At 48.7% G+C, this 26,193-nt stretch overlaps 2 protein-coding genes across 3 annotated transcripts; one reads left to right on the top strand and one right to left on the bottom strand.

Annotated features, from left to right (window-relative positions):
• Positions 1 to 1,905: 1,905 nt before the first annotated feature.
• On the top strand, positions 1,906 to 12,237 carry HYPK (huntingtin interacting protein K). Its single transcript, XM_084817801.1, has 4 exons — positions 1,906 to 2,117; positions 8,949 to 9,004; positions 9,552 to 9,603; positions 9,737 to 12,237. The coding sequence occupies exons 1-4, from the start codon at positions 1,932 to 1,934 to the stop codon at positions 9,830 to 9,832; spliced, it is 390 nt and encodes a 129-aa protein (XP_084673927.1). The 5' UTR covers positions 1,906 to 1,931; the 3' UTR covers positions 9,833 to 12,237.
• On the bottom strand, positions 11,806 to 24,623 carry MFAP1 (microfibril associated protein 1). Of its 2 annotated transcripts, XM_084817799.1 has the most exons (9): positions 24,511 to 24,623; positions 24,166 to 24,385; positions 23,848 to 23,977; positions 19,856 to 20,043; positions 19,500 to 19,608; positions 19,252 to 19,412; positions 12,844 to 13,003; positions 12,469 to 12,558; positions 11,806 to 12,318 (listed from the first exon to the last, which is right to left on the bottom strand). In XM_084817799.1, exons 1-9 carry the CDS (start codon positions 24,590 to 24,592, stop codon positions 12,136 to 12,138), a joined length of 1,323 nt encoding a protein of 440 aa, XP_084673925.1. In that variant the 5' UTR covers positions 24,593 to 24,623; the 3' UTR covers positions 11,806 to 12,135. The 2 variants fall into 2 exon arrangements, with proteins under 2 accessions (XP_084673925.1, XP_084673926.1); XM_084817800.1 differs by lacking the exons at positions 11,806 to 12,318; positions 12,469 to 12,558; positions 12,844 to 13,003 and adding an exon at positions 16,114 to 16,429.
• Positions 24,624 to 26,193: the final 1,570 nt, after the last annotated feature.

Genomic DNA, 26,193 nt, shown 5'->3' with positions numbered 1-26,193 from the left:
TTATCAAAAAATTTACTGGAAAATGTACTGTTGCTAGTGCATCCACTATCCATAATCCAGTTCTTTGCTTTTGGATCATTGCTGCTAGCCATCGGACTCTTGTGATCCAAAAGGAAATTACTCCCTCTCATTCCAGCATTTTGAAAAACTTGTTTCTCAGGCTTTGCAAAATGTCCTTTACCATCACAGTTAAAACAAAGCTATGACTGGTTCTTGAATCTTTCCCTGGGTGGGGCTTCCCCCCTCTTCTTTTCATACACTAGGTAATTTGATTAACATGCCTGGGGATTAACAAACTTCTGTTCTATGCATTCCTCCCTCAAGCAGGAAATGGCATCTTCAAAAGTTAGTCCAGTTTTCCCATTCAAAATGAGATAAAATTTCCAAAACTCTCTCCTAGAGATCCAATAAAAAAAGTCCTAGGTTTTGATCATTAGTAAATGCTAATCTGGTTAGTTTTAGTTTATCAAAAGTTGTGATGAAATCTGTTAAATGTCTCTCAAGAGTTTCTTCTGGATTCAAGCCTGTTTACCCATTTCTCTGATCCAGATGGACTGACTCTTAGAACTTGTAAACCCAAATGTAGCCTGGCAGCAGTTTAACACTTCTTTGCATGTTTTCGACTCCTTTACATAAATTAGCTGATTGTCATCTAATGCATCATAAATAAAAGCCTTTGCTACTGCGTCTTTCTCCAGCTGTTTGAGCTTCAGCTGCAGTTCTTGGTTTATCTTTTGAAATGCTCTTTGAGACCTTATTTGCTTCTAATACACTAATTAATCTGGTTTCCACTGCTCAGAGTTGTGGCTATTCAGCTTTGGTAATCTTCTAAAGAACCCTCCATTAGTATTTGAGACCATTCTGCTAAATGTTCAGCAGCAAAACAACAACGATGAACTAAGCTAGCCGTCTCTAGGTGTGTGAAAACAATCTGGTAAAACCTGCTCTGCATGCCTGGCCCCATGGTTAGCAGAGAAAAAACAAAAGGCAGAACTGAACGAATGTTTACCAGTTCCACATGCACATGAGGCTTAACAGGAGACCACGTCCTTCTTCAGGAAGGAAAGATAAAATAGTTTACTCACAATATTCTTGCATATATAAATGCAGGTACAGTGTACAGTTTCAAAAAAGGCGTTGGTTCAGTCCATTTTGTGTTTCATAACACTGGCAGGAGCAAGAGAGCAAACCCAACTGCTCCCTGGGCTGTGGTGCTGAGCCAGGGCCTGGGCCAGAGTCTGGATCAGACACCCAGGGGCCAGGCTCTCTCCTGGGAAGGGGAGGAGCAAAAGGAACAAACACAGGAAACCACACTGTAGGCTACAGAGATCCTAAGGCTAGCTGTGGCAGGAATTCCCATGAACTAACTAATTGCAATACTGCCCCCTACAGTAACTTGCAGACAAGGTTGCAATATTCCCAACAGCTCACAGGGTAACAGCTAAAACCGCAGAACTTTTAACACCGAGGTCTTGGCACATGGAGCTGTGGTAAAGCGCCAAGGCAGAAAAATGGATGCATCAACTTAAATTAGCTTCAGGCAAAGTCAAAACATCTGATTTTTATGCAATACGGCATGATTTTATTTCTCATACAAATGCGGGGCACCTGCAGCAGCATCCACCCAAACATTTCTAGTTTGTGGAAGAGATTGCAAGGCGCTGTCATGACGAATCACGAAGAAAATCTCCAAGCGCCACTGGATTCCCACCCCGACCTCTGCGCGGGAAGGGGGCTCGCTCAGCGCGCCGCCCCGTCAGTCACTAGGCCGAACCTGACGGGCTTCCCTTCGCCGGGCGCTTGTCGGCCGGCCTCGGCTGCGGGGAAAGGGCCGGGACGCCGCGCCCACGGCCCGGCCCGGCGCGCGCCGCCGCCCGCGCCCGCGCCCGGAAGCCGCGGCAGCGCGCGGCGGGAAGGGGCGGCCCGGCGCGATGGCGGCCGAGGGCGACGTCGAGCTGGAGCTGGAAGCGGAGCCGAACGGCTCGGCGGGCGGCGGGGACGGCGCCGGGGGCCGGCCGGCCGAGAAGCCGCGGAAGCACGACAGCGGCGCGGCCGACCTCGAGCGCGTGACGGACTACGCGGAGGAGAAGGAGATCCAGAGCTCCAACCTGGAAACGGTGACGGCGCGCGGCCGCGGGCGCCCCGGAGCCCGGCTGGGCGGCGGCGGGCGGGCGGCGGCGGCCACCGCGCGGCGCCCCAGGCCCGCGCCCCCTGGCCAGCTGGCCCAGCGCGCCCGCCGCCCGGGCCGCTGTGGGAGCGGGGCGCAGAGCGGAGGCTCGCGCTGCTCGGAGGAAGGGCGGGTGCCGCTGCAGCCGGCCGAGTGCCGCGGCGGGCTGGCCGCGGGCGCCGGGAACGCGGCCGCCGGGGCGCCAGCAGCGGCCGGCCGGCCGGCGGGCGGGCTCGGCCGCGCTCGGCCCCAGCTCGCCCTCCGGCGCACTTCCGCACGCTGGGTGGCGACGCGCGTCCGAGGCCGGAGCGGGCCGGGGCCGGGGCCGGGGCCGGGCGTCGTCCCGCGTGAGCCTGGCTCGGCCGTGAGACCGAGGCCCACCTCCGGCGGCACGAGGCGCCTCCGCGGCCAGGCCGGAGCAGCTTCCGTAACGCCCGCAGACGCAAGACAGGCCCCGCCTGCGCGCCGGCCGCCCCGGAGGCACGACGCGGGGAAGGGAAGCGAAGCGAGCAGGCTCAGGCGCTGCGTCGGGAAGTGGCCGGGGCGCGCGTGTAACGACCAGCTGGCATGAAAACACGTCAGGGAGAGAAGATGCCCAACAGCCGGTCTCTGAGGAGAGCTGATGGAATCTCCCCATCTGCTGGGGCTAGGGGACAGCTGAGGGAAGAGGTGCCTGGGGGGGCCCCTCGGTGGTGGCTCCACAGCTGTGGACTCCCCCCTCCCCCCCGGAGGCCAAACACCTTCCCTTATTCTTAAGCAGGTTTTGAAAACATATTTGTTCTGGAAGGCATTTTAGGATTTAATATTGCTATTTTTAAAGTATCTTTTAAAGCTGCTGTGTTTTCTGCCGTTTTTAAACATTGTATAAATATCATGCTGTATTTTGTAAGCTGTTCTAAAAATTCTGGAAATTAGGATACAGGTCCATTGAATAAATTGCAAGTTGACACCCCTCCTGCCCTGCTCCGGACGTGAACGTGCTGCCTCATCACAGCTTGTGTGGCTCTCGTTTCGTCATATGCCGCCCGTCTGGGTCAGCCTCCACCGCCACCCCACGCTCCCCTGTGCTGCCCCTGCACAGAGCCAGCCGAGCGTGGGTCACAAGCAAGCCACAACATGTAGACGTACGGGGGCGGTGTCACTGCCCAGCGGGAATGTGCACAGCTGTGCATCCAGCTTGTGCTTCCTCTGCATAAATTTCTCTTTAGATAACACAACAGTAACAGTGCAAGAATCAGAAACATGAGATATCTTCAGCTAACCTAAGGCCCTAGCAGTGGATATGTGACTTCTGCCCTAACATGCAGAAAAGCCATAGTGTTCTCTGTTGATTCTTCCACTGAACCTCATTTGCCCATCCACCCAGTTAGAAGAGATCTTTTTTGAGCTTTTCCTAATTTGCTTGGGTTTTTTTCTATTTTGACTGATTTAGCTTAACTGTCCCCCAAAGTTGGATACCTCACTGTCCATGCTTTGGCACTCTTAAATAGCTCCAGTGCAATCTTGGCAGGATTGCACCAGTTCCTTCCTTTTACTACAAAAACTACCCCTACCTTTCCTGGGGCTATTTAAGACCTGTGTGCGCTGAAAGAAGGCACAAGAGGAGAAGCCCAAGCTGGGGAGCTTGTGTCATCAGCTCCTGAAGGGACCTTCAGTTGGCCAGAGATAATTATATTCTGGTGTTCAGGTTGTTTATTTTGATTGTAGGCCAGCACATGTTAAATATAAAGTACCAAAAATACAGTATACAAGGAGTCAAAACCAAATAACTACAAAACAGTACAATAAGAATATACAAATCCCAAATGCAAAAAACCTTGATAAAATGTTAAAATAATATTTTATCATTTTATCCTCCTCCTCTGACAAGCAGTAGCAGCTGCACAGAAACTAACCACTTTCACTGTGACCTGGGGATTTTTATCAGACAGAAAGATACGATAAATAAAATACATCAGATCTACCAGGAATTTTCTGTAAAATTGAGGTGATAAAAGTTAATCAAAGATCACAATAAAATAAAACATGACCAACTGTCTCCACTTCCCCCACCTTGTTGTTGTTGTTGTTCAGTCGTGTCCGACTCTTTGTGACCCCATGGACCATAGCACGCCAGGCCTTCCTGTCCTGCGCTCTTTCCCGGAGCGTGCTCAAGTTCATATTCATTGCATCCGTGATGCTATCTAGCCATCTCATCGTCTGCCGTCCCCTTCTCCTTTTGCCTTCAGTCTTTCCCAGCATCAGGGTCTTTTCCAGGGAGTTTTCTCTTCGCATTAGGTGGCCAAAATATTGGAGCTTCAGCTTCATTATCTGTCCTTCCAATGAGCACTCAGGGTTGATTTCCTTTAGGATGGACTGATTTGACCTCCTTGCTGGAGAAGACTCGTAAGAGTCTTCTCCAGCACCACAGTTCGAAAGCATCAATTCTTCGGCGCTCAGCCTTCCTTACAGTCCACCTCTCACAGCCATACATTACTACTGGGAAAACCATAGCTTTGATTAGACGGACCTTTGTCGGCAAGGTGATGTCTCTGCTTCTTACTATGCTGTCTAGGTTTGCCATAGCTTTCCTCCCAAGGAGCAAGCGTCTTTTAATTTCATGGCTACAGTCACCATCTGCGGTGATCTTGGAGCCCAAGAAAGTAAAATCTGTCACTGCTTCCATTTCTTCCCCTTCTATATGCCAGGAAGTGATAGGGCCAGATGACATGATCTTAGTTTTTTTAATGTTGAGTTTCAAACCAGCTTTTGCACTCTCCTCTTTCACTCTCAACAAGAGGCTCTTGAGATCCTCTTCGCTTTCTGCCATTAGGGTGGTATCGTCTGCATATCGGAGGTTGTTGATAATTCTCCCGGCAATCTTAATTCCGACCTCTGATTCATCCAACCCGGCATTTCTCATGATGTACTCTGCATATAAGTTAAATAAGCAGGGTGACAATATGCAGCCTTGTCGTACTCCTTTCCCAATTTTGAACCAATCGGTTGTTCCATGTCTGGTTCTTACTGTTGCTTCTTGACCCTCGTCCAGGTTTCTCAGGAGACAGGTAAGGTGGTCTGGTACTCCCATCACTTTAAGAATTTGCCACAGTTTGTTGTGATCCACACAATCAAAGGCTTTAGCGTAGTCAATGAAGCAGAAATAGACGTTTTTCTGGAATTCTCTTGCTTTCTCCATGATGCAGCGAATGTTGGCGATTTGATCTCTAGTTCCTCTGCCTCTTCGAAACCCAGCTTGTACTTCCGGTAGTTCTCGGTTCGCATACTGCTGAAGCCTAGCTTGTAGGATTTTGAGCATCACCTTGCTGGCATGTGAAATGAGCGCAATTGTGCGGTAGTTTGAACACTCTTTGGCGTTGCCCTTCTTTGGAATTGGAATGTAAACTGACCTTTTCCAGTCTGGTGGCCACTGTTGAGTGTTCCAGATTTGTTGGCATATTGAATGCAGCATTTTATGCAGCCCGTCTTTGCACAGAACGTTCACTTGAGATCTCCAATTTTCTTGAAGAGATCTCTAGTCTTTCCCATTCTGTTGTTTTCCTCGATTTCTTTGCATTGTTCATTTAAGAAGGCCTTCTTGTCTCTCCTTGCTATTCTCTGGAACTCTGCATTCAGTTGGGTATATCTTCCCCTTTCTCCCTTGCTTTTCGCTTCCCTTCTTTCGTGAGCTACTTGTAAAGCCTCATCAGACAGCCACTTGGCTTTCTTGCATTTCTTTTTCTTTGGGACGGATTTCGTTGCTGCCTCCTGAACAATGTTACGGACCTCCGTCCATAGTTCCTCAGGCACTCTGTCTATCAGGTCTAATCCCTGAAATCTATTCCTCACCTCCACTGTATATTCATCAGGGATATGATTTAGGTCATACCTGAACGGTTTAGTGGTTTTCCCGACGTTCTTCAATTTAAGCCGAAATTTTGCAAGAAGCAGCTCATGATCTGAGCCACTGTCAGCTCCAGGTCTTGTTTTTACTGACTGTATGGAGCTTCTCCATCTTTGGCTGCAAAGGACATAATCAATCTGATTTCGATATTGACCATCTGGTGACGTCCATGTGTAGAGTCGCCTCTTGTGCTGTTGGAAAAGAGTGTTTGCTATGATCAGCATGTTCTCTTGGCAAAACTCTATTAGCTTTTGTCCTGCTTCATTTTGTACACCAAGGCCATGCCTGCCTGTTATCCCGGTGATTTCTTGACTTCCTACTTTAGCATTCCAATCCCCTATGATGAAGAGGACATCTTTTTTTGGTGTTAGTTCTAGAAGGTGTTGTAGGTCTTCGTAGAACCGATCAACCTCAGCTTCTTCGGCATCAGTGGTTGGGGCATAGACTTGAATTACTGTGATGTTGAATGGTTTGCCTTGGATTCGTGCTGAGATCATTCTATCATTTTTAAGATTGTACCCCAGTACTGCTTTTCCCACCCTTTTGTTGACTATGAGTGCTACTCCATTTCTTCTAAGGGATTCTTGGCCACAATAGTAGATATGATGGTCACCTGAATTAAATTCGCCCATGCCTGTCCATTTTAGTTCGCTGATTCCCAAGATGTCGATGTTCAATCTTGCCATCTCATGTTTGACCACCTCCAGCTTACCTTGATTCATTGATCTGACATTCCAGGTTCCTAAACAGTATTGTTCTTTACAGCATCGGATTTTCTTTTCACCGCCAGACACATCCACAGCTGAGTGTCCTTTCGGGTTTGGCCCAGCCGCTTCACTCTTTCTGGCGCTACTTGGAAATACCCTCTGCTCTTCCCCAGTAGCATATTGGACACCTTCCGACCTGAGGGGCTCATCTTCCGGCGTCATATCTTTTAGCCTTGTGATACGTTCCATGGGGTTTTCTTGGCAAGAATACTGGAGTGGGTTGCCATTTCCTTCTCCAGTGGACCACATTTTGTCAGAACTCTCTGCCATGACCTGTCCGTCTTGGGTGGCCCTGCACGGCATAGCTTATGGCTTCACTGAGTTACGCAAGCCCCTTCGCCACAACAAGGCAGTGATCCATGAAGGGGTCCCCCACCTTGCAAGTGCATAAATGCTCTTGATAAAGATCCCTCCTGAATGTTCCTTCCAAAAGTGCAGATGGCAGAACATTGAATGTAGCTAACATAAATGCTTTTCTAAATTTGGGAATAGTCTAATTTGCCAAATTGCACGCACAAATGCCCTCTCATTGTCCCTGAAGTTAGGGTGTAATGTGGCCAGACTTAAATGATTTCGCAATTCAATATCCCAAAGTCACTGATGGATAGTAGCTTTAGTTTTGGTGTACTGAAGAGCTAAAAGAACATTAGGAGAGAATCCCGAATTCCATAATTTCTCATTCAATGTCCTTTTCCATTTTATCTGAAAGACATCAGTTAGCATTAGTGGGCCAATCCCACACGAAAATCATCTTCAACCAAACATTAATCTTGTGTACCTATGCACAGGCCTCTACGGAAATGTACCCCGCTTCTAATCGTAAGATTACATTGGGCACACAGCTTGGGGCTCCAAATAGGACTCTCAGAAATGTAATTTGTATGACTTCAAATGGGGCATAATTGCTGTAAGCACCTATCTGTGAACCACACAGCATCTAAGCTGTTACCTTGGCTGTAAATGCATGCATAGCTGAAGGGATAAGCTGGCCCCCTTTGGTGTAAAAAAGAGCCAAGGAGTGCCTTTACACTCCTCTGAGCATTTGCAATAGCATTGTGTTCTCCAGGAGCCTGATGAATGGAAAATTACACCCAGATATCTGTACATTGTAACCTGTTCCACAGGATGCTCATCTGCCATCTGTGTTTGATCCTCCTCCTAGTAAAAACTAGGACCTTGGACTTGGTGTAATTACCAGCAGTTTGACAGAGGTCTATTTGCCAGTTTGGGAGGGTGGGAATTTATCTCTGCTACACTTTTAACCAAAGAATTAATTTAAAAATTAAACAGAGTAGGAGCTAGAATACACCCGTTTAACTCCATTGGAAGTTGGTATAGGTCCAGACAAGTGACCAGCGTGACTACATCTTACCCATAGATGAGTGTTTCCATAAAGGCTGCGGTGTTGTTTTTGGTGGTGGTGTTTGGGGAACATTCGTTGGTTTCTGTATTTAAAAATTGTAAACTGCCTTGGGTACTTTGGCAGAAAGGTGGTATAAACATGTATTAAATGAATCAAACTCTGCTCTTATGCTCCACTTTTTTCATTGATCAGAGGGATAGATACGTTAATTTGTTGTAGCAAAATCAAGTGTTGTGGCATCTTAAAGAATAAATGTGGACTAAAGTCCACTTCAGCTACATGAAATGTTATGCTGTTTAGACTGAATTTTATTTTCATTGCCATTTTTCTTTATACCCATGAGTATGGGTGATACATCTGCCAGTGAGGATAACGCTTCATGTATCTGATGAAGTAAGCTGGGGCTTGGCAATGTGTGGTCTTTCAGATGATGTTGGACTGCATCCATCCTCCCTCACCCTTGGCTAGGGCTGATGGGAGTTGCAGTCCAATATCTGGAGAGCCACTCATTTCCCACCCCTGAAGTAGGCTCTAGTCCACAAAAAAGTGTGCTACCATAAAGTTGTTAATGTTTACAGTGCCACAAGACTGTTTTTCGATCATTGATCAATAAACAGGACCTAGATTTTCTTAGGCGCTTTTGATGAGAAACTAGGTTAAGCTTTTTGGAAGTCTAGCTATGTGATGTCTACCAGATCACCCCTTCCTATGTGTGTGTTTGAATTCCTCAGAGAACCCTAACATTTCCTTTTGCTTTCACTTGCCTAGGCCATGTCAGTGATAGGAGACCGAAGATCCAGAGAGCAGAGAGCAAAGCAGGAGCGGTGAGCACCTTCTTTCCTAATCTCATGCTATCAGAGAGCAGCATTGTCCATCACAGCTTTTAGGTGCTGCCTCTACAAGAAGTGCATACGTTGGTAACCCCTAGGTGTAAATATCATTTAGTGCCTGATGTTTATAGCTGTGGCCAAGCTTAGAGGTTGAAGAGCACACCAAAGTGGAATGCTGTTTACATACTACTTAACTATTGAATAATTTCCCTTAAGGAAGAGCTTGCATGTTTGAAATTTGTTAGGTGTCAGCTTGGCATTAAGTCACTGCACTTTCTGCCTTGCTTGTTGTTGGCTCTGCTCTCTTGGTTGGAGGCTTGGTTTGCAGCACCTGAAATTAATGGGTATAACAGTTTCATACCACAAAACTGTCCCTTGCTTGTGGAAAGCTAGAACTGTGCCATTACTTGTAGTTCCTATTCTGCAGGCACAAGTGTTACTAAAAACTCTTATTGTGTTTTGGTGGGGGAAGAGGTGGCAGCAAGGATCCAGTAGAGCTGGATAGAGAGTCCTGAATCCTCTCTTCTTCCTCCTGTTTTAGGGAAAAAGAACTGGCCAAAGTCACCATCAAGAAGGAGGATTTGGAGTTAATTGTGAGTATAGTACAGCGATGATGATAGCTTGGACTGGCCTTGACTTTGAAAGAGTCACCAACGAGCAGCTCCAGGTACTTTCCACTTGGCACCTCTTGGGTAAGGATCTACTTCTTCTCTCTTTTCCCTTCAGATGAATGAGATGGAGATATCCAGGGCAGCAGCAGAGCGCAGCTTGCGGGAACACATGGGGAATGTGGTCGAGGCACTGATCACCCTCACCAACTGAGAGCCATCTACTCTATATACTGCTATGGACAAAGGGAGGAACAGCTTCTCATTGGCCCTCTTTGCACAGATTGCATGCTGCACCCTACATTTTAAAGCTATTAGAATAAATATGTCATTCTTGAGCTTACTGTTGATGTGGCTTGTGTGATTGAGCTGGATCCTTCTCCCTCAGCTGACTGAAAGACTGGTGGTGGTAACTTGGGGTCCCATTTTCCTTCAGGGATCCTCCGCTTTCCACATGCACCCTTTTGTTGCAGAAACGTAGTAAAGGAAGCAACCAGTAAGGCTGTATCTGCTCTGCAGTAGCCCTGTTCTGTATCAACATTTGCAAAACTTAATCTAAGATCCAGACTTCTAAACTATTTGGGGTGTTCTTTTCAAGAGAGCCAGTATGGTGCAGTGGCGAGAGTGTTGGACTGGTAGCTGGGAGATATGGGTTCTAGTCCCTGCTCGGCCATGGAAGCTCACTGGGTGACTTTGGGCCAGTCACAGACTCTCAGCCCAGCCTACCTCACAGGGTTGTTGTTGTGAGGATAAAATGGAGAGGAGGATAATGTAAGCCGCCTTGGGTTCCTTGCAAGAGGAAAAAAGGCGGGATATAAATGCAATAAATAAATAAATAAAGGTAAGGAGGAATAGTACAGAGCCAGGGGAGAAATCAATCCCACTCCCAACAGTCAGATTTTTCCTAAATCTCCCTGCTTCTCAAGTCAGAAATTCTATACCCTTTTGTTTCTGCTGTCAGCCTTTTATTATGATTCCCCTAAGCGAGGCATAGGCAATTTTGGGGGGCCTGTGGGCACATTTGTGAAACTGTCCTGGGCACCATCACAAAATGGCTGCCAAGGGAAGGACAAGTAATCTGCCAAAAAGAGGTGGAGTCTGAGCTGCAACACACTAAACAATTCCTTTGAACCCAGTTTTCAGCATCGGCAGAAATGTATTTCACAGCAGGCACACGTTTTTTCTGTTCTGCCCCTGCCTACCAACTCATTCCCTCCCCCACCACTCTCATACACACATGCAGACCATGTATCCATCATGCATGCATGCACACACTTCCCTTCCTTCTCCCTGCAGGCACATTAAAAAACACCTTTCAGTATCCCTCTAAAATAGCCCCCCAACCCCTGAAACCATCTTGCATGTGGCCCCCTCCATTCAGACATAAAAGCACACATCCCTCCCACGTTTCTCCCAGTTGGTTCCCCCAGCTCCTGCTGGCTTTCTGCTGGTCTCCCTCCCCGCTGGCTTGCCCACACCACTAAACTTACCAGACAGAAGTGGAGAGTCCTTCTCCCTTTTCTGGGTGGCTGAGCACATCAGCTTGCAGCCGCAAGCCATCTTCATTTCACCAGAATGTCCCTGAGCCCCAGGGGCATTTATGGGAGATGAAAATGGGAGCTATGGGTGGCCCTCAGTTTCCTTTGAAGTGATCCTAATTGCTAGTAAGAAAATGTGCCGATTTTGAAAATGAAAAGTGGGAGGGGCAGGGCACCTTAGTGGGCATCAAGGAAGGTGTTCTGGGGTGCGCTGGAGCCCACAGGTGCCGCTTTGCCTAGCTCCACCCCTCCAGTTGGGGTTGGGCTCCCAGCTCTGCCACAGCCCCAGCCAGCTTGCCCAATGATCAGGAATGGTGGGAGCTGTCATCATCTGGAGGGCACCAGGTTTCTTATCTCTGTTCTGTGGCAGCAGAGCAGTATAAAAATTCTGCAAATAACAGAACCTGGCTGATGCTGGTTGCCTAAGTTCCTCTGGTATTTAGCAGACACAGCTCTCCAAATAGGAACAAATGAGCTGGTTTCTTATCCTTTCGGCCCTTCCCCACGAGGCAGCTCATACCTTGCGCGCACCACTACCAAGCAACAAAGGCCTTTCTAAAGGTGGATTTGTCGGGAAGCAGTAGTGGCTGTCTACCACATTGGATATATATCAGAATACTTCCCAGCCCTCGTTTATCACAGCAGCACCTTGATAAGAAATACATTTAATACAGGTTTCAATTTTGCTTTTTTCCCACCCCAAACCACATTATCAACAGTACCTCTATAAAGGACATGGAATCTTTATGGCCAGCCAAAATTAAAAAGGGGACCACAGAGGGAGGTGTACTCCAGGGGATAACAGAGAGCCTGCTGTGCCAATACCAACACCCTAGAAACAAGTAAGGTGCCAAGGCAAAGTAGGCTTCCACCACCAGCATGAAGAATAAGCAGTCCAGGCCTATGGCAGAATTCTGTTGTCCCAAGCCACAGAAACGGGGTGAACTGGTCAAGAAAGTGTCCTTTGTGATTCTCCCACTCAGGTAACCTTCCGCTTCTTGGCAGAGGGTCTCTCAAAGACATCCCGCACTCCAGCTGCCTTCTGCTTGAAGAACTTGGTGTTCTGTGCACTTTCCTGGCCCCAGGCAGAGTCAAAAGAGGTTGTGTCCTGATCCACTAAGTGTGTGTACTTTGTCCGTCCAGAGCGCCCAAAGTTCTTCACCTGGATAGAAAGGCAGCATAAAAATATGGGACGCTTTGAGCAGTGCCTCTGAATCGCCTCGCTTCTGGCCCTCTCCTGGAAGGGCATGTGCAGCTACAGCTCCCAGGCCAGGAACTGGGACCCCCCTAAAGAGGTGCCCCTCCCACGTACCTGCATGACTTTAGGCAGGATGGTCTTGTTGAAGTGATCCTCCAGAGTCGGGGCACTGAAGTCCCTCTTGTACACGTCCTCATCCTCGTCCTGGAGGAAGAAGAGCACAGCGGAAGCCAGGCCAGCTCCATCACTGCAGCCTCCCCTTTCCCACTCCACAGCGGAGGCCAGGCCAGCCTTGGGAGAAAGAGCCCGCGCACCCCCCAGCCCCAACCGCAGAGGAGTTAAGCCAGAAAGGGACAGGGGCTATCACGGGAGAGGGCCAAGAGTTCCATCCCTGAGCCCCAGTCTGGCCACCAGCCTCACCACCAGGCCTGCATTTAGTGCTTTCTGCGTTGCCATTCTAGGAGCAAGGTGTCCAGGCTGGCTACTCACCATGAAGAAGGCTCCTCTGTGGTAGTATTTCTGCAGGAACTTGTATTTGCCCTTCACAGCCTTATTTGTAATGACCTTGCCGTTGGCGCGAAGCTCAGCACGGCGTTCCTCCTCAGTCAGACTCCGCACCCGCTCAATCTCCGCCTTCTCCTTCTCCAACCTGTATGGAGCAGAACGTCCGTTATGGCCAGACACCCCCTTTGGCTGAAACACTTGTGCACAAGAGATCTCCTCATGTAAATCTTTGTTGCCAGGGTGCATATAAATAGATCATGTTAATCATGGCTGTTTTCTATATGGACCAACTCAGGATTTGGCTCTCTATGCTGTCTTGTTTGCTACTGAGCTTATAAAAGCTGCTTTGGAAGCCTTTTCTGATGAAGAGAAGGTAAAAATGCTTTAAATAAACAACAAACTCAAAGAAGAGCACTAAGCAACATCACTTACTTGAAGGGGCAATTCAGATGTAACACGGGGGCACAATCCTATGGGGATAGTCCTTCAAACTCGGAGGAAGCCAATTATCCCATGCAGGGTGGGATCTTCTCCGCATTCCAGGCACCGTGCATTTGCAGCTAGACAGCTGATTTCGGTTGTCTAACTGGGGCATGTCAGAGCTGGCGGGGAGAGAGGCCGGACAGCCATCGGAAGCGTCATAATGGCACTTCCGCGGTCCCATCCCTGCCCCCGAGAATTCCCCCTTTTTTGCCACTCTCCACTGCCCTTACAAGCACAGAGCCAGAGGGGAGGGTAGTCGGGTTTCTGGGAACTGAGCTCGGTGCACGGCTCCAAGCTCAGTTCTCAGAAACCAAAAAATCCTATGACTGTCTAGATGCTGTCTAGCAGCCATAGGATTCCACCCTAAGTGATGGTTCAGCAGTACATGCATGAGCTGCAAACAAGCCAGGACCATAAACTGGTTTGATCCAATCGTTGTTTAAATCAGGGCTGCGGAGCCTGTGGTCCTCCAGATGTTGTTGGACTACAGCTACCATCACCACTGCCCACTGGGAGTCCAGCAACATCTGGACGGCCACAGGCTCCCCAGCCCTGGTCTAAACTAACCAGAATTTGGCTGTAACAGGGCACTCTGATCAGCTCAAAATTTAAAGCAGAAGATTTCAATCTCCTCTGGCATGGGGCGGGGGGGAGTGCCCCAGCCTAAGGCGTGCTGTGGCTCATTCACATAACGCTAAATGATGGTCTGGACCAGGCTGAAGACTTAACTGCCTAGAATTCTCCAAACTTAAAGGCAGATAGTTACCAAGCAGAACTGTGTTCTCCCTGTCATGATGTAAGATGGAGAGTTTAAATATTTACAATGTGCATAACAACGAATACAACACATACCTATTGTGCCAGTTGACCTCAAGTCACCTTTTCCCTGGTTCTTTTATAGAACTAACTCTGGCTTTAATTCTGTGTTTGACAGAGGATCATGGAGTAGATGGCGCACAATTTTAACAGCTGGGAGTAGGTGGAGGCATTTTGAACTCTAGAGTTAACAGGATTTTAGAGCTGGAATAGATCTTGGAAGTTTTATGATGCTGCTGTTTTAGTTAGCTGAATTTTATATTTTATTGTTCTCTCTGCAAGGATAGTGGACATTTTACTGTATTTTAACATATTGTTTTAATCAATTTTAATTGTGCCTATAAGCCCCTAGAGTGAGATTTTTTGGTAGAAAGTCAGGGTACAGATAATTAAAATAAATCAAATAAATAAAAATATTGAAGTGGTCCACCCTGAAAGCTGACAGAATTTATATAATTCTATGTCATATAAAATAGTTATTTTGTGGTTTGCAGAGCTGACTCAGGCAGTATGACTAGATGCCACTCTTATGGTACTTCATGCATCCAGCATAGATCTGGTCTTGTTTGATAGCACGAGTTTCAGTTGTTGAAGTCTGAATACGTGGACTACGAGAGATGCAGCCTCTCATGTGTGAACTCAAACCTTACTCATCTTGGCTCATAACACTGAGCAGGGAGGGCCTGGCTGGGTCGAGGAGGCAGCCTTCTTAAGAGAGGGAGTGGCCCTGGCCGCCATGAAAGGAGCTGTTGTGAGACCGCTCCTAAAGAACTCATTCTAGGACTCAGGAAGATCATAATAACAGCAACTGTTTGCAACAACACTTTCTGGGCAAGGTGCCTGAGTGGCTGGTTGCCCTGCAATGCCAGGCCCTCTTGAGTGAGACCAGATCCATTTCAGGCTGGTTTTAGGCCTGATTATGGCACAGAAACAGCCTTGGTAGCCCTGACCTATGCTAAGAGGACAGCAAGCGAAAAATCCTGTTAATTCTCCTGGATGTCTCAGTGGCCTTCGATATTATTGATCATGGAATCCTTTCAAATAGGGATTCTGAGCTGAGTCTTGAGGCACCGTGCTTCAGTGGCCCCATTGCTACCTGGAGGACTAATTCCCCTAATGAAAGTGCTTATCTCTGAAGCCTTGCATGGCTTGAGGCCTGGACACCCAACCATCACCGGCCCCTACACTCAGACCATCTTCAGAGGCCCTCCTCAGAGCACCACAGCCCTCTAAGGTGAGGTAGGGAGGGCTTTCTTGTTGCCCCATTTATGGAATGCTTACTCCAGGTAACCACATCTGTTGCTAACACCAGTGTCCTTTCGGTATCAGTCAAAACCAGGTTTTTTTCACCCAGCTTTTGCCTTTTGATGTTTTAAATATTTTAATCCGGGGGGGGGGGGGGTTAACCTGCTCTTACTCTGTTTACTTGTATCTTTTGATTTTACAGGAGTTTTTAAGCATGATTTTTGTAATCCACCCTAGAAATGTTTTTACATTGAAGGGATGGGTGCATTCATACAACAGAGTCCTTATTTTATATTCTGGTATTTTGAAGTAGGCTATTTAAGGGACAGAATATAACTTTCTTTTAGTCCACCAGCCCTGCTTTCCACTTCACTTGCCATCTCAAGGAAGGGGCTTGAGGGATAAAAGGATACCTCTCCTTCCTGCAGAGGAAGAATTACAGGGGACCCTGCATGAGAGCGAGCAAGAGGCTGCAGGTCAGACAAGCAGAGGCAATGAAACCAAGGCCTACAGCTACAAGAAGAGAAGAGTAGTAGTAGTGGGAGACTCCTTGCTGCGTGGGATCGAAACCCAAGTATGTCGTGAAGACCTGTGGACTCGCCAGGTAAGCTGTCTCCCCGGAGGACGGATTAGAGACGTGACTGAAGGGTTGCTTGCACTCATACAGCCCACTGACAGGTATCCCTTTCTTCTCATCCATGTGGGGACAACTATAGCGCCAAGCGGAGCTATGAAAAAATTGCCTCAGACTTTGAAGCTTTGGGAAGGAAACTCAAGAACTTTGGGGCCCAGATAGTTTTCTCATCCATCCTTCCAGGAGTTAGGACAGAAAGGGAAAGAAAATACTCGGGTGAATGACTGGCTACGAAGGTGGTGCTGACGAGAGAGATCTGGATTCTGGGACCACGGGCTATACTTCCTGGAAGATGGGCTGTTGGCAAGGGATGGGTTGCACCTCACAAAGGCTGGGAAGAATGTGTTTGGCCACAGCATGAAGAACTTCATCAGGAGGGCTTTAAACTGAATCCTATAGGGGAAGGAGACGTAAAGTTGGGGGTAACAATGGACAAAAGCTCATGCACCTCAACAGCTCTAACAGCACCCAATATTAGTTTTCAAAAACATGTAGGAAAAAAACCCGACTATAAAGCACATAGTCTTCAATGTCCATATACTAAGGTCCAGAGTATGGGAAACAAACAGAACCTACTAGGGGAGGGAAATTATGACGATAGGTGTAACTAAAACTTGGTGGGATGACTCCCATGACTGGAATAAAACATTTGAAGGATAGATCTTCTTCAGAAAGAACAGGAGGAACAGAAAGGGAGGTGGAGTTGCACTATATGTTAAAAATACATATATCTGCCCAGAAATACAGGAGGATGAGCTTGGTAGCCCCATTTAAAGTATCTGGGTTAAAATAAATGGAGCAAAGAATAAAAGGAACATGGTGGTCAGAGTCTACTACTGGCCACCCAATCAAGGAGAAGACGAGGATGGAACTTTTGAAAAGGAAATTGCCAATGTTTCAAGGAAGCAAGATGTAGTAGCAAAGGGGGACTTCAATTTCCCCGATATTTGTTGGGAGACAAATTCTGCAAAACATGGCCCCTCCAGGAAATTCCTGACTTGTGCTGCTGATAACTCCCTCCTACAGAAAGTGGAGGAAGGAACTAGAGGATTGGCTATCCTTGACCTGATCCTAACCAACAGAGATGACTTAATGGATAAAGCAGCACATACGGGAACTCTGGGGGAAAGCAACCATGTTATACTTCAGTTCTTGGTTCTAAAGGAAGCAAAAGCCAAGTGTAGCCAAATGCGTACCTTGGATTTTAGGAAAGACAATTTTAAGAGAACAATGATAAGTAAGGTCCCCTGGCAAGCGACTCTAATGAGAAAATGAGTCCAAGACGGGTGGGAGTTATAAAAAAAAAGGAAATTCTCAAGGCACAATTACAAACAATTCCAACAAGAAAAAAAGGCAAAATGATAACAGGTGACAAACAAAAGGCAGAGGTGCTCAATTCCTACTTTGGCTCAGTCTTCTCCCCAAAGGGGGTCTATGACCCCCCTGGCAAAGGCAAAGTACAGACTGAAGGGGCAGGATTGCAGCCTGAGATCAATAGGCATATGGTCAAAGAACACGCAATTGCTTTGAATGAGTTCAAATCTTCAAGGCCAAATCAACTGCATCCTCGAGTAATAAAGGAACTGGCAGAAGAACTCTCAGAACCGCTGTCTATTCTCTTTGAGAAATCATGGAGGACGGGGGAAGTGCCAGATGACTGGAGGAGGGCTAATGTTGTCCCAATCTTCAAAAAGGGTAAAAAGGACAAACCTGGGAACTACAGACCAGTCAGTCTGACATCAATTCCTGGAAAAATTCTGGAGCAGATTCTAAAGCAATCCATCTGTAAGCACTTTGAAAACAATGCAGTGATGACTCGAAGCCAATATGGACTTGTCAAGAACAAATCCTGCCAGATGAATAGGATCTCATTTTTTTCTCATGGCACCTCCCTTGTGGACTGTGGGAATGCTGTGGACATAAGATACCTCGACTTCAGCAAAGCTTTCGACAAAGTGCCCCGTGATATCCTGATGAGCAAATTAACTCAAAGTGGGCTAGCTGAAACAACAATCAGGTGGATCCACGGTTGGCTACAGAATTGGACTCAAAGAGTGTTTATCAATGGGAACTTCTCAAACAGGGGAGAGGTAATGAGTGGGGTACCGCAGGGCTCAGGCCTGGGCCCGGTGCTCTTCAACATTTTTGAGGGAACTGGGGAATGCTGGAAATGCTGATCAAATTTGCAGACGACACAAAATTGGGCAGGATAACTAATACCTTGGAAGACAGAAACAAAATTCAAAGTGATCTTGATAGAGTGGAGCTCTGGGCATAAAATAACAGAATGAAATTTAACAGGGATAAATGCCAAGTTCTGCACCTAGGAAAAAGAAACCAAATACACAGTTACAAGATGGGGGATACGTGGCTCAACAACACTACAAGCGAGAAGGATCTTGGAATTGTTGTCGATCACAAGCTGAATATGAGCCAAAAATGTGATGTGGCCGCAAAAAAGGCAAATGCTCTTTTGGGCTGCATTCATGGAAGCATAGCTTCCAAATCCCGGGAAGTACTAGTTCCCCTCTACTCAGCACTGGTTAGGCCTCATCTGGAGAACTATGTCCAGTTCTGGGCACCACATTTTAAGAGGGATGCGGAAAAGCTGAAAAGGGTTCAGAGGAGGGCAACCAAGATGATCAGGGGACTGGGAACAAAGCCCTATGAAGAGGAACTGAAAGAACTGGGCATGTTTAGCCTTGAGAAGAAAAGGCTGAGGGGAGATAGGGTAGCGCTCCTCAAGTACTTGAAAGTCTGGCACAGAGAGGAAGGCCAGGATCTCTTCTCGATCATCCCAGAGTGGAGGACATGGAATAATGGGCTCAAGTGACAGGAAGCCAGATTCCGGCTGACTATCAGGAAAAACTTCCTGACTGTTAGAGCAATATGACAATGGAACCAATTACCTAGGGAGGTGGTGGGCTCTCCCACACTGGAGGCATTCAAGATGAAGCTGGACAGGGATGCTCAGACTTAGATTCCTGCATTGAGCAGGGGGTTGGACTCGTTGGGTCTTGTAGGCCATTTATTTATTTCATTTCTATACCGCCCAATAGCCGAAGCTCTCCAACCCTTCCAACCCTACTATTCCATGATTCTATGATCCTTCCTCCAGAGGAAAGGGTATGAGCCAGAGCAGCCCTACGCCTGACAAGCAACCAGGGGATGGACGCCCTTCAGCCCTGACCTGTGCCGGGTCTGCTTTCACTTACGCTTCTCGCTCCTCACGGTCCCGCTTGATGCGTTTCAACTCCCGCACTTTCCAAGCCTCGTATTCTTCCTCATCGTTCTCATCATCAGTGTCCAGAGCATCAAGGGCTGCCAAAGAGCGCCTGTTCTCCTCCAGCTCTTTCTTGGCTTCTTCTTCCACTATCTGTAGTAAATTAATGACAATGAGTCTCCTAAAGTGCTCCAACTTCCTTCTTGGCCCTCAAACACACACTCCTGTCTTCCCCAATACCTTAAGCGTGTACTTGCGCCTCTCCTCAGCCATCCGTTTGGCCTCCTGCTCCAGTTCCTTCTGCTTCAGTGCCTCTGCCTCCCGCTCCTGGACTGTTACCCTGTCCTTTCTGCAACAGACATTTGTGGTGAGTTCTGAACAGTAACCAAATCACACTTTCTCTTTAAAGACACTTGCTTATCTTGCTGTCTAGAACTGGTGCCTTCCCCAGCCAGAAACCCCACAGTGGACTTTTGTTCACATACTGCCAAATTCAGAAACAAGAAAGTACTGCTAGGTGCGGCTCTCTGCTGTCCCCAGTCACACATCTCCAGTTCTTGAAAGACCGACCCTCCCCCAGCACTGATGGCACTTGCTTGCGAATGAAGACAGGCTTGAGACGTGGCTCAGTCTCATCCTCGCTGTCTGTGTACTCCTCATACTCCGACTCCGATTCAGACTCCTCCCCAGAACGGCCCTCATCTTCCAGCTCCATCACTTCCATCTCCTCATTCTTACGCTCCTGAGCACGCTGGCGCATCATGCTACGGCGACGCTCAATTTCCTGTCAAGAACAGAGATGAAAGGAATCTATGTGGCTGCCTCGGGAAGAGGCATCTACTATACACAGCAAAAGCTGTATTTATGCATTTATTAAATGTACCACCCAACTGGCAGATGACTCAGGTCTGTTTACAGTCAAACCCCTCAAAACAACAGCAATCAAGGCAGTAACTACAATGAAAATATTTAAACATGAAAAATGCTACAGAGCAATCTTAGTAATCAGATTAGAAATTAAATGCCTGCTGGAAGAGGATGGTCTTAATCTGGTGTCTAAATGTATACAGTGAAGATGCCAGGCGGATCTCCCTGGGAACCACATTTCACAGATGGGAGGCCACTGCAGAATAGGCTCTTCCCTTGGTAGCCACCCATCGCTCTGTTGTGGGTGCCCAGAGAAGAGCTTCCGACGACGACTGTAGCAGTCATGCAGGACCGTGAGAGAGGAGGCGCTTCTCTGGGTAGAGGAAAAAACGAGACTCATTCTTGGCTAGCCATCATGCCCTGTTATTTGGCAGGCTGACACTTATTCAAGGGTTGTCCCGCAGGTTTGCATGCAGAAGGTTCCAGGTTCAATCCCAGGTAGGGCAGCTCTAGGTAGGGCTGGGAAAAAATGCCTGAGACCCAGGAGGGGTGATGCCAATCAAAGATCTCCGAGAGAGGAGTCAAGCATTTCAAGCATTCCTTCTTCTGCAATCACTGCCACAGACAGAACAGCTCTGACAGCGCCCAATAATAGTCTTCAGATATATGTAGGAAGAAAGCCAGACCATGAAGCTCATGGTCTTCGATGTCTATATACTAATGCCCAGAGCATGGGAAACAAACAGAACGAACACGAACTCTTAATACAGGAGGGAAATTATGACTTGATAGGTATAACTGAGACTTGGTGGGACGACTCTCATGACTGGAATACAGCAATTGAAGGATGTAACTTGTTCAAAAAGAACAGGAGGAACAGAAAGGGAGGCGGGGTTGCTCTGTATATGAAAAATACATATCTCTGCACAGAAATACAGGAGGAGGAGCTTGGTAGCCCCATCGAGAGCATCTGGATCAAAATAAATGGAGCAAAGAATAAAAGGAACCTGGTGGTCAGAGTCTACTACTGGCCACCCAACCAAGGAGAAGACGAGGATTAAACTTTTGAAAAGCAAATAGCCATTGTTTTAAGGAAGCAAGATGTAGTAGTCATGGGGGACTTCAATTTCCCCAATATTTGTTGGGAGACAAATTCTGCAAAACATGGCCCCTCCAGGAAATTCCTGACTTGTGTGGCGGATAACTTCCTCCTACAGAAAGCGGAGGAAGGAACTAGAGGATCGGCTATCCTTGACTTGATCCTAACCAACAGAGATGACTTAGTGGATCAAGTAGCAGTTACAGGAACTCTAGGGGAAAGCGACCATGTTGTACTTGAGTTCTTGGTTCTAAGGGAAGCAAAAGCCGAGTGTAGCCAAATGCGTACCCTGGATTTTAGGAAAGCTGATTTTAATAAACTCAGAACAATGATCAGTAAGGTCCCATGGCAAGCGACGCTAACGAGAAAAGGAGTCCAAGATGGGTGGGAGCTTTTAAAAAAGGAAATTCTCAAGGCACAATCACAAACAATTCCAACAAGAAGAAAAGGTGGAAGACAACAGAAGAAGCCAATGTGGCTTCACAAAAGGTTTAGGGATGACCTGAAAGCAAAAAAGATCACATATAGGAAGTGGAAAGAAGGCCAAGTAACAAAGGAAGAGTACAGGCAGGTAGCACAGAACTGCAGGGATGGCGTCAGGAAGGCTAAAGCTGAGAACGAGCTGAGGTTAGCGAGGGATGCTAAAAACAACAAAAAGGCTTTCTTCAGCTACGTGCATAGTAAAAGGAAGAGGAAAGAAATGGTGGTTCAGCTATTAAATAAGGATGGCAAAATGATGACCGATGACAAAGAAAAGGCAGAGGTGCTCAATTCCTACTTTGGCTCAGTCTTCTCCCAAAAGAGGGTCTATGACCCCCCTGGCAAAGGCAAAGTACAGGCTGAAGGGGCAGGATTGCAGCTTGAGAGCGATAGGCATATGGTCAAGGAACACCTAATTACTTTGAATGAGTTCAAATCTCCAGGGCCAGATGAACTGCACCCTAGAGTAATGAAGGAACTGGCAGAAGAACTCTCAGAACTGCTGTCTATTCTCTTTGAGAAATCATAGAGGACGGGGAAGTGCCAGATGACTGGAGGAGGGCTAATGTTGTCCCTATCTCCAAAAAGGGTAAAAAGGAGGAACCTGGGAACTCCAGACCAGTCAGTCTGACATCAATCCCTGGGAAAATTCTGGAGCAGATGATAAAGCAATCCATCTGGAAGCACTTTGAAAACAATGCAGTGATGACTTGAAGCCAACATGGATTTGTCAAAAACAAGTCCTGCCAGACAAATCTGATCTCATATTTTGATCAAGTAACCTCCCTTGTAGACCATGGGAATGCTGTGGACGTCATATACCTCGACTTCAGCAAAGCTTTCGACAAAGTGCCCCATGACATCCTGATGAGCAAACTAGCTCAAAGTGGTCTAGAGGAAACAACGATCTGGTGGATCCACAGTTGGCTACAGAATCGGACTCAAAGAGTGCTTCTCAATGGGACCTTCTCAAACTGGGGAGAGGTAACGAGTGGGGTACTGCAGGGCTCAGTCCTGGGCCCAGTGCTCTTCAACATTTTTATGAATGACTTGGAGGAGGAGGTGCAGGGAATGCTGATCCAATTTGCAGATGACACAAAATTGGGCGGGATAGCTAATACTTTGGAAGACAGAAACAAAATTCAAAGTGATCTGGATAGACTGGAGCGCTAGGCAGAAAACAACAGAATGACATTTAATAGGGATCAATGCCACGTTCTGCACCTAGGAAAAAGAAACCAAATGCACTGTTACAAGATGGGGGATACGTGGCTCAACCACACTACAAGCGAGAAGGACCCTGGAATTGTTGTCGATCACAAGCTGAAGATGAGCCAACAATGTGATGTGGCTGCAAAAAAGGCCAATGCTCTTTTGGGCTGCATTCATAGAAGCATCGCTTCCAAATCCCGGGAAGTATTAGTTCCCCTCTACTCAGCACTGGTTAGGCCTCATCCGGAGTACTGTGTCCAGTTCTGGGCACCACACTTTAAGAAGGATGCAGACAAACTGGAGAGGGTTCAGAGGAGGGCAACAAAGATGATCAGGGGACTGGGAACAAAGCCCTATGAAGAGAGACTGAAAGAACTGGGCATGTTTAGCCTTGAGAAGAGAAGACTGAGGGGAGATATGATAGCGCTCTTCAAATACTTGAAAGGTTGTCACAGAGAGGAAGGCCAGGATCTCTTCTCCATCATCCCAGAGTGCAGGACACGGAATCATGGGCTCAAGTGACAGGAAGCCAGATTCCGGCTGAACATCAGGAAAAATGTCCTGACTGTAAGAGCAATACGACAATGGCACCCATGACCTGGGGAGGTGGTGGGCTCTCCCACACCGGAGGCCTTCAAGACAAGGCTGGACAGCCATCTGTCAGGGATGCTCTGACTTGGATTCCTGCATTGAGCAGGGGGTTGAACTCGATGGCCTTGTAGGCCCCTTCCAACCCTACTATTCTATGATTCTCCTCCAGGGGAACAACAGACCCCTGGCTGGCTCCCTAATACAAGATGCTGAATTCCTAAAACTCTTGGAATAGCATCAGCCCTCAGATTCCAGACTCGTTCAAGGGTTGGCCTCATTTCATGTAAATGTCATGCAATTCAACTCAGGCTGCAGCACCCAAAGCGAAGGCTGCCATACCTCGTCATCAATCTCCTCTTCTTCCTCTTCACTGGTGTCCTCTCGCTCCACACGCCAAGCCTCTCCCTCCACTTCGGAGTCACTTTCCCCCATCACCTCGGGCTCCACGATCTTACGATGCCTCGCCAGCCTAGAACACGGACACTCACCTCTCAAGCAAATGAACTGGCGCGCTGCGCACCAAACGCCCCATTCCGCGCCAGCGCACACCACCACAGGCTTTGCCCCCAGGCCCCCTTTCGCCGCCCCTTCTCCAAGTCTGCCAAGCGAACCGGCCCAAGTGCGCTCGCGCTCACTGGGCAGGGCTGCCCGGCTGACCTCTCCTCCACGTCCTCCGAGATGCGGTTCTGCAGGCGACGCAAGCGGGGGTCACTGGCCAGCTCCTCTTCCTGCTCCTCCGGCTCCAGGTCCTGCTCCTTGGCCTTCTTGATGAACTGGAACTCCTCGTCCTCCTCGTCGGAGGACTCCATGGGCGCGTAGTCCGGCCTCTTCCCCGAGACATAGCGCTTCACCTTCACCTTCTCCATGGAGATCTCCCCTGGAAGAGGAGAGCGGGGGCTGGTCAGGGGCGCTGCCCGCCGGGGCGCCGGGCGGAGGGGCGAGGCCCCGGGCCACCCCTCCCCGGACAGGGCGCGCCAGCCCCGCCGCCCGCGGGCTCCTCACCCTTCTCGTTGCGGACGGGCACGGCCCCCGCCGTGGACTGGATCGGGGGCTGCTTCATGAGGGCGCTGCTGGAGCCCGACATGATGGCGACTCCGACGGCCGCCGCCCAGCCAGAAGCGCGACCCGGAACTGGATCCCGCGGGCCCTTCCGCCGCGACTTCCGCCGCTGGCCGGAAGCGGCGGGGCGGAGGCGCGGCCGTTGGCCGGACCCTGCGAGCCCCGGGCTGGCGCGGGCTGGCGCGGGCTGGCGCGGAGGGGAGGGGGCGGAGGGGAGGGGGCGCGCGCCCGCAGACCCCGGCGCTGCGGGGCGCCGCCCGCGCCGGGCGCCCAGAGCAGCGCCGGTCGAGCGCGGGCGCGGCTGCTCCCGGGCCGCGGGGCCGGCGGGGAGAAGGCGGCTCCCCGAAGGCGACGCGGCGCGGGGGAGCTGCTGTCCCGCGCCCAGGCGCGGTGCCTCGCTTCGGGCCGCGCCTCCGCTCGTTTAACCCACGAGCCTCCGGAGGGAGCTTGCGGGTCCGCGCGGAGAGGGAAGGCCGGACGCCGCCGAAGGGAGCCGCCCTGGCTTTCAGGGAGGGCTGCGGCGGAACGGTGCGGAAGACCTGTGCAGAAAACATTGTCAGCCCAGACAAAAGGAACGGTCCCAAGATCAGTGTATTTCTTAAAAAGCAGTTTAAGTACTTTTAAAAATGAAATTCAAAAATAATTTTAAACTTTAAAAAAATTAAAATAACTTAAAGCAGTCATTTCTCACATCATCCCCACATTTCCTCCTTGCAAAAATCCAACTGGGGATTTTATTTTAATGTAGTAGTTTAATGCTTCAGGATTAATTTTTTCTGCTGTCTCCCAGATTTAAACAAAAATAACCAATGGAAATACTCAACAACCCTATTCATTTAAAACATATGTTTTCTTGTCCCCATGAAATTGTTTCTGCAACACAGATGCAGCTGGTGGTTATTATAGACAAAACACATTTGGCAGGCTGATAAAACGATCCGAGTTTTCTTTTGCTGCTACTGCTGGAATGTTGCATTTAAAAAAGGCAGCCGATGGCAACCCACGTGTGCCCCTTGGGTGAAAGGCACTTCTCTGGCCCCAACAGCAGCATGAAGTGGCAGGCTGTGTTGGTGGTGAGGCGGCCCAGGAAGCGAGGCAGGGAGCAGCGAGGGAGGAGGAAGAGGGCCACTTTCTCACGCCTGCAGCAGCAGCATCTCCACCCAGCAGGAGCAACCCAGGCCCTTCTCTGGGAGCTGCACAGTGGGGTTGAGCAGCTTTTGGGCCAGGGCTGTAGGGCCTGTGGTGCGGCCACGCGGCTGTGACCCACTCAGCAACCCAGAGGATGCTCAACCTGCTGTTACCTGTCAGAATCAGTGGAGGACTACAGCTGCAGCCCCCTAGAGTACAAGGCAGCATATACCCAGGTGTGGCAGGACATGGCCATATTTGTCAAAGAGCTGCTGTCTTGCCCACCAACCATCATCCCAAGCAAGAGGGTATTTCCCACAGTGGGCAAAATGGTAACATCCCGGAACAGCCGCTTGAACACTAAGTTGATGGAACAGTTGGTCTTCTTCAGAGTCAGCCTCTTCCTCCCTCTGGGGCTCCCTCGCCATAACCACCTCTGAATGAGCAGCAGCATCCTCACTCTGCCACTGCCACACCCTTTCATCTCCCCACCACTCT

This window comes from Heloderma suspectum, chromosome 11 (assembly GCF_057233095.1).
Source record: "Heloderma suspectum isolate Gila_16-S chromosome 11, 16-S_ref, whole genome shotgun sequence".
Classification (NCBI taxonomy): Eukaryota; Metazoa; Chordata; class Lepidosauria; order Squamata; family Helodermatidae; genus Heloderma; species Heloderma suspectum.
The sequence above is the reverse complement of the archived record's forward strand: the minus strand, read 5'-3'. Positions and strand labels throughout refer to the sequence as shown.